General features: G+C 42.7%; 1 protein-coding gene across 5 annotated transcripts in view; it reads right to left on the reverse strand.

Moving 5' to 3' along the window:
- Positions 1-236: 236 nt before the first annotated feature.
- fancm (FA complementation group M) overlaps positions 237-13,027 on the reverse strand; it is an 80,126-nt gene continuing 67,335 nt past the window's right edge. For all 5 annotated transcript variants that reach the window (XM_045723348.1, XM_045723347.1, XM_045723346.1 and 2 more), the window contains 4 exons: positions 11,536-12,219; positions 10,995-11,361; positions 9,201-9,492; positions 237-3,490 (listed from right to left, as the gene is read on the reverse strand). In XM_045723348.1, coding sequence (XP_045579304.1) covers positions 3,361-3,490; positions 9,201-9,492; positions 10,995-11,361; positions 11,536-12,219 — 1,473 coding nt within the window. In that variant the 3' untranslated portion in view covers positions 237-3,360. The remainder of the gene's footprint in view (positions 3,491-9,200; positions 9,493-10,994; positions 11,362-11,535; positions 12,220-13,027) is intronic.

Consider the following 13,027-nt stretch of genomic DNA (forward strand, 5'->3'; position numbering starts at 1 on the left):
ATATATATATATATATACATACATATACACTTTTATTCCCTGCAAACCCTACCATCCTTCCCCCAATTGGAGTAAACTAATAAACCTTCAGTTTATACATCTTATACACACTTTACAATAGTTTTTGTTTTTTTATTTCTGATGTCCATCCAGTTCGATTTCTATTTAACTGTTGTGGTGGCTAATTTCTGCATTACCAAATGAGGAGAGTTACAAACTTCACACACCAGTCAGAGTTATACTTAACTATATCTTTAATAATTAAGATACTTTGACTTTCAATGCACCATTGAAAAGTGACTACACAAAAGTACAAAGATCTTTTATAGCCAAGATACACCCCTCTCAACGTACAAGACGGTCACAAGTTTTGTATGAAAGATCTATAAAACATAGCAGACATCAACAGTGTCTGGTCCTCCTACTCCAAACTGGAACCGTCTCTCCCTGGTACGGTATAGAACAGAACCATTAGCTCATGTCCTCTGGAATGCCCTTTAGGCGTTATTATCAAAAGACATCGTAAATCTGCTCTCTCATAGAGGCCCATCCTCAGTAAAACACACACATATGTAGACAATGTTCCATTCTGTCCTCTTCCCTTTCTGATATTCTGCATAGCACCAAGGACATGTAAAAGACAAGCCTGACCTCTCTGGGCCCCAAGTGACTGAGCCCCAGCTAGGGGAAAAGTGCAACAGAAAGACACCAGAGTCCAAAGGGATACATTCTAATGACAATTATCTATGTTACCCAACTAATTCTGATTCATCTGCCACGCTGTGCCATTTCACAAAATGTCTGAACCTATACACAGTATATCTTGTTGATCAGTGCATATCAGTATCCATCTAGTATAGGTAACTCAAACTGAAGGGAACAGTCACTGCTCTAGAACAGGCAGACATTGCTTTTGAAGGCAAAACCTAGGTCAAAGAATGTGTATATTTTATTCTTGTGCAAAACAAGGAAAGTATGTAAAATGCTCTGATAAAGCAGGTTTGGTTTTGAGAAAGGAGTCCTGTTGATGGCACCAAACCCCTATTTCCCAAACAAGGGGATTGGAAAATGGGATCACAAGAGAAACAAAAAATTGCACTTACGTCAATTACCTTCGGTAGCTGCTAGATGCAGTTGTAATAAACCGGTTTCTGTTTTCTTCCTACAAATGTGGTGCAATCTTTTGAATGGTTTAAGCCACAAAATGACCCCATCACTGAAAGGAACACGTACAGTGCCTTCAGAAAGTTCACATTTTGTTAAGGCCTGAATTTACATTTAGCAGACGCTCTTACCCAGAGCGACTTACAGGAGCAATTCGGGTTATGTGCCTTGCTCAAGGGCAAAAAGGCAATTTTTTTTCTCCTTAACTGGTCAGTTTGGTGATTCGAACCAGCGACCTTTTGGTTACTGACTCAACACACTTAACTGCTAGGCTACCTGCCGCCCTTAGAAATTGACCAATTTTTGATTTGTCACTGGCCTACACAATACCCCATAATGTCAAAGCGGAATTATGTTTTTAGAATTTTCTAATGAATGAAAAACAAATGTATTGAGTCAATTATTCACAACCCCTTTTATGGCAAGCCTAAATAAGTTAATAGGTAGTAAAAATGTGCTTAGCAAGTCACATAAGTTGGATGGAATCGCTGTGTGCAATAATACGTTACCATTTTTTTTTATGACAACCCCATCTCTGTACCTCAAGCATACAATTATCTGTAAGGTCCCTCAGTTGAGCAGTGAATTTCAAACACAGATTCAACCAAAAAGACCAGGGAGGTTTTCCAAAGCCTCAAAAAGAAGGGCACCTATTGGGAGGTTTCCTTCCGTTCTGGCAGCTGAGTTAGGAAGGGCACCTGTATCTTTGTAGTGACTGGGTGTATTGATACACCATCCAAAGTGTAATTAATAACTTCACCATGTTCAAAGGGATATTCAATGTCTGCTTTTTTGTTGTTGCCATCTACCAATCTGTGCCCTTCTTTGCAAACTATTGGAAAACTTCCCTGGTCTTTGTGGTGGAATCTGTGCTTGAAATTCACTGCTCTACTAAGGGAACTTACAGATAATTGTACCCCCAAAGATGGGGTACTCATTTAAAAATCAAGTTAAACACTATTATTGCACACAGAGTGAGTCCATGCAACTTAAGCACATTTTTACTCATGAACTTATTGAGGCTTGCCATAGCAAAATGGTTGAATACTTATTGACACAAGACATTTCAGCTTAAATGTTTTATTAATTTGTAAACATCTCAAAAAATATAATTCCACTTTGACATTATGGGGTATTGTCTGTAGATCAGTGATGCATCCAAATTGAATCCATTTAAATTTCAGGCTGTAACCCCACAAAATGTGGAAAAAAAGTCAAGGGGTGTGAATACTTTCAGAAAGTACTGTATATGACTCCATAGTGCATGTTCGCCCCCAGAATGTCAAATGTTTTTATGTGGGAACTCTATTATAAAGACTGGAAAGACCAATGACGTGTCCTACTCTGTCGTTTTGTCTTCTTTATGTAATGAAAGGGTGAACCCTTGTGGTTCAGACAGACTAGTCTTGCCAGACTCAGCAATGCGAAGAGACTAGACAGACAGACATAAGGTTGAAATCACTGACCTGTTACAGTCAAATATTCAGAATACAACCAACTATTAATGTTGGACAAGAGGAATGTATGAATCTAACACTAAGAAAGATATGTGCATAAACTTCCTTTTGTATTCTTGGGGGATAATATCCGTCAATGTGTTTTGACTGAATCAAATGACCTTAAACGAATAATAAACAAATACCTCTGATTTCATTGTGAATTTGATTTTGTTACAGAAAAATTGTGAATTTTTATTCCTGCAATCAAAACCATATATTTGATCTCTTTACAAAATATGAACACAAAGATATTACTCCATTATTTGAACAGAAATTGTAATAACTTAAAATATTTGTTCAACAAAACAGAAATGCACTTATACATTTTACATAGGAAGGAGCGAGTACTTACAACTTGCATTCATCATACCGTACATTCACCTTAGTGTCCGTTATCAAGTCAAGTCTTATTTCAAATGTGTAAGAAATACTCATTTTGTAATGGGGAACGAAGGTGAAGTCCAGGTAGACCATCCCTTATTCAGTATTCTTTATTCCATTTGGTGACTAATGAACACAATTCAAGGCCATGATGCCATTAGAGGTCCTGTTTGAAAGCAAGATTGTAAATTGTCCTTGAAGCACAGATCTAGGATCGGTAAACTCTCCCAAAATCCTAACCAGTAACCATTAGGAAGGAAAAGGGCCACACTGACCTTAGATCAGTGTCAATGGAGATTTAAGCAGTGATGGCTGGCTAAAGGTCGTTCTTCCTGGGTGTGTTGGTAGTCATCAGGGTGGTGTCACAGCAGTAGCGTAGGCAGCGGTAGATCTCCTCGGCTCTGGGGCGGCTCACACACGCCCCCCTCTGTAGAGCCTCGATAGAGCTACAAGTAGAGGAGAGAGTGTGTTAATGCTACTGTAGCTAATTATTGTATTCTCTACTATATACACTACATGGCCATAAGTATGGTGGACACCTGCTCGTCGAAAATCTAATTCCAAAATCATGGGCATTAATATGGAGTTGGTCAGCCCTTTGCTGCTATAACAGCCTCCACTCCCCTGGGAAGTCTTTCCACTAGATGTTTGAACATTGCTGCAGGGACCTGCTTCCAATCAGCCACAATAGCCTTAGTAAAGTCGGGCACTGATGTTGGGTGATTAGGCCTGGCTCGCAGTCGGTGTTCCAATTAATCTCAAAGGCATTTGATGGGGTTAAGGTCAGAGCTCAGTGCAGGCCAGTCAAGTTCTTCCACACCGATCTCGACAAACCATTTCTGTATGGCCCTCGCTTTGTGCATTTTCATGCTGAAACAGAAAAAGTCCCTTCCCCAAACTGTTGCCACATGGTTTGAAGCACAGAATTGTGTAGAATGTCATTGTATGCTCTAGCATTAAGATTTCCCTTCACTGGAACTAAGGGGCCTAGTCCGAACCATGAAAAACAGCCTCAGACCATTATTTATCCACCAAACTTTACAGTTGGCACTATGCATTCGGTAGGTAGTGTTCTCCTGGCATCCGCCAAACCCAGATTCGTCCGTCGGACTGCCAGTTAGTGAAGCGTGATGAATCACTCCAGAGAACGCGTTTCCACTGCTCCAGAGTCCAATGGCGGAGAGCTTTACACCACTTCAGCCGATGCCTGGCATTGCACATGGTGATCTTAGGCTTGTGTGCGGCAGCTCGGCCATGGAAACCCATTTCATGAAGCTCCCGACAAACAGTTCTTGTGTGGACGTTGATTCCAGAGGCAGTTTGGAACGATAGTGAGTGTTGCAACCGACAGACAATTTTTACGCACTATGTGCTTCAGCACTCGGTGGTCCCGTTCTGTGAGCTTGTGCGGCCTATCATTTCGCGGCTGAGTCGTTGCTGCTCTTTTCCACTTCACAATGACAGAACTTACAGTTGACCGTGGAATCTCTAGCAGGGCTGGAATTAGACGAACTGACTTGTTGGAAAGGTGGCATCTTATGACGGTGCCACATTGAAAGTCACTGAGCTCTTCAGTAAGGCCATTCTACTGCCAATGTTTCTCTATTGAGATTGCTTGGCTATGTGCTCAATTTTATACACCTGTCAGCAACGGGTGTAGCTGAAATAGCTGAATCCACTAATTTGAAGGGGTGTCCACATACTTTTGGCCATGTAGTGTGTCTGATGGTATCAAATATTGCTCATATATTGTTATTAAAGATTCTGCAGCACCTTAAAGAGAAATTTCACAATTGTTCAACTTCATCTCCAGCACCACCCCAACATACTGTATGTGAAAATGGCGCATTTCTATGTTTTGTGGGAAAAAAAGATTGAGAAAAATAATTGTTTCCAATGACATCGACCAATTAGTAGGCAATGCCTACTTACAATTGGTCAAAATCACAAGATCCACACCAATGATCTATCTTTTTTACTACAAAACACAGAAACGCACCATTTTCACATATGTTGATGTTGGGGTGGTGCTGGAGATGATGAAAATGAAGTTTCCCTTTGACGTCTGAATGTTTATCATGTTGTAGGGGTTTTTCTACACCAGACTGAAGAAGACATTTCCATATCCACATATGCAACTGGGGGTATTTCTATAAATAAATGGGGCCAATGTGTGACATTGGGATAAACCAAAAAATTGTTAAAAACATACATTATTTTTATGCAGTTCCACATGTGTACTTAGTGGAATATGCGCAAATTAGCCCATAACTACACCTATACAACATTGGCCTAGGACTATACCTCCTTTTGCCATGCATACATTGGCAAGTCAAATTCAAGGACTTTCAGGGACTTTTTCAAGCACTTAATTGTAATTTTCAAGGACCTCAATGTTAGAAAATTGTAGAACCCCCCCTCTCAAAAAAAGCATTCAAAAAGTGTAAAAAAAATATATATATATATATATATAATAAAAAAAAAATAAAAGTAGAAAATTACCACTTTAATAATAATGATTTTTTGGGGGGCTTGTCAATGCATTGACATTCAAATGATTTGTACATTCTAAAATATGTGAGAATAATGCGGACTTGCCTGGATGCATGGTGATTTTTCTGTAGCCTTTGTGACCAACGCAGGTACCCATTATAAAGACATGAATAGTGGTAACATTAATCTCACCATTAGAATTTCACCATCCCTGTTTTTATAATGAGAAAGCCCCCCCCAAAAACAGGTTCCTTTTGTAATGGAAGGATTTGTATTGCAAGCCAAGTTGAAGCCATCATTAGATGTTAGTGCCCGCATTAGTGATAATGCCCGAGTTTGGAGGATATATTGGCACCGATGTTGTTAGGCCCGATGCTTCGAGGGCATTATCACTTTTAAACAATGGGTTACCAACATATTCAAACAATGATTGACATATTTTCATTAAAAACATTATTTCGATGAATTTATTCATACTATTTAATACAGTCCCGACACAAATCTAGAGTTGCAACCCAAGCCGGCTGGTCGTTCGTTTTGGTTCGGTTGCCAATGACGCGACCCAGTTGTTCAGTCTTTTTGTTCTGTATCTATGTTCCATTGTCATACTGCCAGGCAACGTTATCCCTTGCTTGTTAGCTACTCAACTACGGCTAACTTACAACCAGAATAACAGCAAAGTAGCTGCATATGTTTAAGCTTTTTTCTAGTGACATTTATTTGGATACATCCATAAAAATGAGCTAATGAGGCGCAATTTCGCCTGGCATAGAAAATGTGCTCACTCGTCAGGACACTGTCGTTCAGAGGAGCTAGCCAACAACACAGATAACACAATCACTTCAAACCGGAGCTGGGAAGAATGCAAACTAGCTGCATTTTGTTTTGTTTCACATTTCTTTGTATATACACAGTATATCCATAAAAATGATGCCAGCTGATTCATGATTTCGACTGGCTGAGAAACTCTGCCTGCCTTTCTGACACTTTCATTACAATGGGACAGCTGGAGATCGAATTTCAATATTGAAACTACGTTGCAAATGTCGGAGAAACAGACAGCAAGATTTATACAAATATCAGCTGTTGAAAACTAAATGTTAGTCTAAAAGAAATGTGACAATGTCTAGATGCTTTTTATAGTGGAGATCAAGTTTATAAACTGCCTGGCTGGGCTGATGAGACAGTGGACTGCGCAGTCAGATGGAACAGAGTAAATAGGCATTTTAATATCATAGATTTAGCGGTGGAAACCTGTGGAATAGACACCGGCTTAAATGCGGTTTTAACCAAATCAGCATTCAGGATTAGACCCACCCGTTGTATAATTAAGCAATAACGCCCGAGGGGTTTGGCATATCTGGCAAATATACAGTGCATTCCCCTTTTCCACATTTTGTTACATTACAGCCTTATTCTAAAATTGATTAAATTATGTATTTTCCTCATCAATCTACACACAATACCTCAATGACAAAGCGAAAAATGAATTTAAAATAAAAACGTATTTACACAAGTATTCAGACCCTTTGCTAGGAGTCCACCTGTGGTATATTGAATTGATTGGACATGATTTGGAAAGGCGCACACCTGCCTATATAAAAGGTCCAACAGTTGACAATGCATGTCAGAGCAAAAACCAAGCCATGAGGTCGAAGGAATTGTCCGTAGAGCTCCGCGACAGGATTGTGTCGTGGCACAGATCTAGGGAAGGGTACCAAAACATTTCTGCAGCATTGAAGGTCCACAAGAACACAATGGCCTCCATCATTCTTCAATGGAAGAAGTTTGGAACCACCAAGACTCTGCCTTTTGGCAAACTCCAAGCGGGCTGTCATGTGCCTTTTACTGAGGAGTGGCTTCCGTCTGGCCACTCTACCATAAAGGCCTGATTTTTATATATATATAAAATATACTGCTCAAAAAAATAAAGGGAACACTTAAACAACACAATGTAACTCCAAGTCCATCACACTTCTGTGAAATCAAACTGTCCACTTAGGAAGCAACACTGATTGACAATATATTTCACATGCTGTTGTGCAAATGGAATAGACAACAGGTGGAAATTATAGGCAATTAGCAAGACACCCCCAATAAAAGAGTGGTTCTGCAGGTGTTGACCACAGACCACTTCTCAGTTCCTATGCTTCCTGGCTGATGTTTTGGTTACTTTTGAATGCTGGCGGTGCTTTCACTCTCGTGGTAGCATGAGACGGAGTCTACGACCCACACAAGTGGCTCAGGTAGTGCAGCTCATCCAGGATGGCACATCAATGCGAGCTGTGGCAAGAAGGTTTGCTGTGTCTGTTAGCGTAGTGTCCAGAGCATGGAGGCGCTACCAGGAGACAGGCCAGTAAATCAGGAGACGTAGAGGAGGCCGTAGGAGGGCAACAACCCAGCAGCAGGACCGCTACCTCCGCCTTTGTGCAAGGAGGAGCAGGAGGAGCACAGCCAGAGCCCTGCAAAATGACCTCCAGCAGGCCACAAATGTGCATGTGTCTGCTCAAACGGTCAGAAACAGACTCCATGAGGGTGGTATGAGGGCCCGACGTCCACAGGTGGGGGTTGGGCTTACAGCCCAACACCGTGCTGGACGTTTGGCATTTGCCAGAGAACACCAAGATTGGCAAATTCGCCACTGGCGCCCTGAGCTCTTCACAGATGAAAGCAGGTTCCCACTGAGCACATGTGACAGACGTGACAGTCTGGAGACGCTGTGGAGAACGTTCTGCTGCCTGCAACATCCTCCAGCATGACCGGTTTGGCGGTGGGTCAGTCATGGTGTGGGGTGGCATTTCTTTGGGGGGCCGCACAGCCCTCCATGTGCTCGCCAGAGGTAGCCTGACTGCCATTAGGTACCGAGATGAGATCCTCAGACCCCTTGTGAGACCATATGCTGGTGCATTGACCCTGGGTTCCTCCTAATGCAAGACAATGCTAGACCTCATGTGGCTGGAGTGTGTCAGCAGTTCCTGCAAGAGGAAGGCATTGATGCTATGGACTGGTCCGCCCGTTCCCCAGACCTGAATCCAATTGAGCACATCTGGGACATCATGTCTCTCTCCATCCACCAACGCCACGTTGCATCACAGACTGTCCAGGAGTTGGCGGATGAGATCCCTCAGGAGACCATCCGCCACCTCATCAGGAGCATGCCCAGGCGTTGTAGGGAGGTCATACAGGCACGTAGAGGCCACACACACTATTGAGCCTCATTTTGACTTGTTTTAAGGACATTACATCAAAGTTGGATCAGCCTGTAGTGTGGTTTTCCACTTTAATTTTGAGTGTGACTCCAAATCCAGACCTCCATGGGTTGATAAATTGGATTTCCATTGATTATTTTTGTGTGATTTTGTTGTCAGCACATTCAACTATGTAAAGAAAAAAGTATTTAATAAGATTATTTCATTCATTCAGATCTAGGATGTGTTGTTTAAGTGTTCCCTTTATTTTTTTGAGCAGTATATTTTCTTAACTCTTCTTGAACTGCACTGTTGGTTAAGGGCTTGTAAGTAAGCATTTAACCGTAAGGTCTACACTTGTTGTATTCGGCACATGTGACAAATAGATTTGATAACAGAGGTAATGCTAACTGACACGCTAACAGAGCTAATAATGCTAACAGTGATGCTAACAATAGCAGTTTATTTCCCCTACCTGTTGACCAGGTGGCCCACCGATCTGAAGCTGTGGCTCATGTTGAGGGCGTTGACATAGCTGACACAGGGCAGCGTTCGGTAGAAGAGTAGCGCCTGCTGCCGGTGACCTTTGACCTCTAATGGCACACTAATAGCCTGGCCCTTCCTCTGCTCCACTCGGGCCAGCTCAGCCAGTAGGATGGCACTCTCCTCAGGCCCCCCACTCACCAGGAGTCGGACGCCTGCCCGCACCAAGCTTGCCAGTGTGCTGTCGTAGTAGCGTGTAGGTTGGAAAGGACGGGAAGCTTCACCTACGGGAAGCAGGCGAGGAAAATGTACAAAATATGAAGAATAACGAACGGTAGATCAACTTTCCAAAAATGTTTGTCTGATGATAGAAAGGCAATGCTGAACCCTTTAAATACTGTCATGTGGGATCTTTCTGGTTATAGTGTTACATTGAATATTTTATCAAACTTCCATATACATTCTGTCATCGGTCATCGCTAAACACACTTGATGTAGCTTGCCCTCCCGTCCGCGTCATGAAAAGTTGGGCACGCAGTTCGGAATCAGAAAGCTCTTTGTTTACCTAGCAGTGAGTGGATATGTTTACGTGTAACTTCAAATGCAGCTCATGCAAGTTAACAAACATTGCAGATGTCATCAGAGGCTTGATTACCTAGCAAGCAAGCAAGCCGACGAGACAAGGTAAAATATCACAAATAGAGCTAGATAAAGCCAGAAGAATGATATACTTGTTGAACATACTGTAGCTATAGCCATCAGTCCTGCATGTTTTCATGGTCATCACTCACTGTTAAAGAGTGACTGCCCTTAAAAAACATATTTTTCTTTTGAAAATGGCCTATGTGGCATCGATACGACTTAAAACATTTATTCTAGTGTCAAAATTGACTACAAAGTGGAAATAGGATAATTTTGGTCAAAGTCTGTCTCGTCCAAAACTGAGGTTTGCGAGATGATGAAAAAAAATTGGTATGTCATGGAATGAAGGATACCGTAACAGTTTTCCATGGGTTGGCAGTACCCACGTAATCATAAATTCAGAGTGACGCTGCACGTGACCCAATCATTAATGCCAATGGTCAATTAGCTTTGACATTCGATATCCCAATGGGGCTAGTTTGGGACCATCAGTAAATTGAACAATATTTGAAATGGTCAATTGCTCCAAATTTCAATTACTTAACCTCAAACCAACTATAAATTGTAGAAATTCATATACAAATATTGAAAGCATTTAATGAGACAACTAAAAGAGGTGCAAGATGGAAATATTGTCCCATTTACATTGTGTAATTTATTGACAGTCCCCAAGATGGGCTATCCAAAGTCAAACCAGCTTTGCCATGGTCGCACACCAGCCGGCTGAAGCTAATTGGTGAAATAATTTGTCTAACTCTTCCTACCTGTGAACACACACAAGAGACACCCACATCAAACCACACCCTGAAACCAACTCACTTTTGAATTAGTCCGCTAGCATTTCATAATGAACCAAATCTAAAACGAGGCCAAATAAGGAAGTGCAGATGCCCTTTAAGTTTGTCAAGGTCCCGACTTTAGCGTTAGCTATCCTTCTACAAGTGCATTTTGGTGCTGGTGCATCATTCGAACGTGACATTTGTTTGTGGAATGGATCCAAATGAAAACACAGCAAGCTGGGCGAGCTAAATCAAGTGGCTTCTGTCACAATCAAACAAAAGTGATGTGACAAGCATAATGTAGAAAATCAGGAAGTATCCCAGCCAACTGGTCTGTTATAAAGTGAGTGCATGCCCTCCCTCACCTGGTTTGGTGCGGTCCTTCTCTACGATGAGACAGACCCGCTCAAATAGGCCCTGCAAACTGGTCATCCTCTCCACAAGCCGTTTGCGGTTCGGCATCCCGGCCAGCTCCGACTGGCACTGCCTCTCGACCGCCATGCGGTTACTGACCACGAAGTCGCAGCCGTCCAGCGAGCACACGTGGGCCGTGACAGCGTAACGCTGGCGCAGGCTGGAGACCACATCCACGCAGGCTGTGATACAGCGGCTGTCCACCAGTACAGAGACAAGGCCCGATGGGTTAGATGACGAGGCAGGGGGCTTGCTTAGAGTGGCGGCCTGACAGAAGGAGCTCTGGGCGTGGGGTACTGAGGAGGTGGAGGAGGTAGCCTGGGGAAAGACACAACATAGACATTTAGGGAGAAATCTAATTAATTACTACTTCTAAAATCCAGATTCCGGAAGATTCTATTCCATTCTTCTATTGTAGGATAAGTTTGGCCTAGAAGGATGAAAATAGGTAGAACAACCTATTTGGCCTATATCAGTACATTACCACATTACCTGTGGCTGTTTACTTGAGAACAACAGAGACTCCGACTGCTCAAAGTCCAGCTCCTCAGACAGGAGGGCTTGCTGATGGAGCCTCTGGCGACACCTCTCTTCCTGCTGCTCCTCTCTAGGCCCCCTCACGGAGCTCACTGAGGAGGTCCTGCTGGTTCCACTTGGGGCGCTAGGCTCCATCACAGAGTTCATAGAGGAGGACCTGGCTCCACTGAGGACTCTAGGCCCCACCACACAGCTCGCTGTGGAGGCTCTGGTGGTTCCGCTAGGGGGCACCTGCTGCTGTGGAGCTTTAAACACCCAGTCATTCTGTTGCTGTAACTCAGTTAGCCTGCAGGTGGCAGCAACACCTTCAGCTTTCACACTATTTCTACTTTTCTCCACTTCTTCTTCCGAGCTGGAGTCCTCCAAGTGCACTATGCGGGAGCGCTTGTTTTTCCCAGCAGGGTTAGGTTGAGGGTCAGCAGCCCTCTTGTCCAGAGTGGCAGGCCCGCTCCCAGCCTGAGCCCTGATGTTTCGGATCAGCGCCTTGCGTCTGGTGGGGTACTGCCTCCTCCCCTCCACGAAGGAGTCCTCGTAGATAAGCTCCAATGGGACCTCCTCATCCTCCTCGCCGAGCTCTTCCTCATCACTGCCACTCACCACAAAGCTGTCCTCCGCGTATGTCTCGTCCAGCTCAGGCACCTATGGACAGTTTGGAGAGAAGCTTAAGCAAAACGTTATAAAGTGATTAAATCGGCTAACTTCGTTTCTTTACTTCTATTCATTGCTTCTTTAAAAACTAAGAAATTAAGTCATAGATAAAAAAAATGTTTTATCTAATCCAACAAAAAAGGGTTAAGTGGCTATAGATTTCAGCATAAAGCATTTATCAGAAAAAAAGTCAACTTGAGTATATTTGTATTTATTATGGCTGCCAAAGCAGCAGCTACATTTCCTGGGGTCCAGCAAAATTAAGGCAGTTTATACAATTTTAAAACATTGCAATACATTCACAGATTTCACAACACACTGTGTGCCCTCAGGCCCCTATTCCACCACTACCACATATATACAGTACTAAATCCATGTGTATGTATAGTGCGTATGTTATCGTGTGTGCATGTGTCTGTGCCAATGTTTGTGTTGCTTCATAGTCCACACTGTTCCATAAGGTGTTTTTTTTATCTGTTTTTTAAATACATTTCTACTGCTTGCATCAGTTACTTGATGTGGAAAAGACTTCCATGTAGTCATGGCTCTATGTAGTACTGTGTGCCTCCCATAGTCTTGTGGGGTATGCATGGTGTCCGAGCTGTGTGCCAGTAGTTTAGACAGACAGCTCGGTGCATTCAACATGTCGATACCTCTCATAAATGAAAGTAGTGATGAAGTCAATCTCTCCTCCACTTTCAGCCAGGAGAGATTGACATGCATATTATTAATATTAGCTCTCTGGGTACATCCAAGGGCCAGCCGTCCTGCCCTGTTCTGAGCCAATTGAAATTTTCAA

The sequence above is a fragment of the Salmo salar genome, chromosome ssa09 (genome assembly GCF_905237065.1).
Source record: "Salmo salar chromosome ssa09, Ssal_v3.1, whole genome shotgun sequence".
NCBI classification, from domain to species: Eukaryota; Metazoa; Chordata; class Actinopteri; order Salmoniformes; family Salmonidae; genus Salmo; species Salmo salar.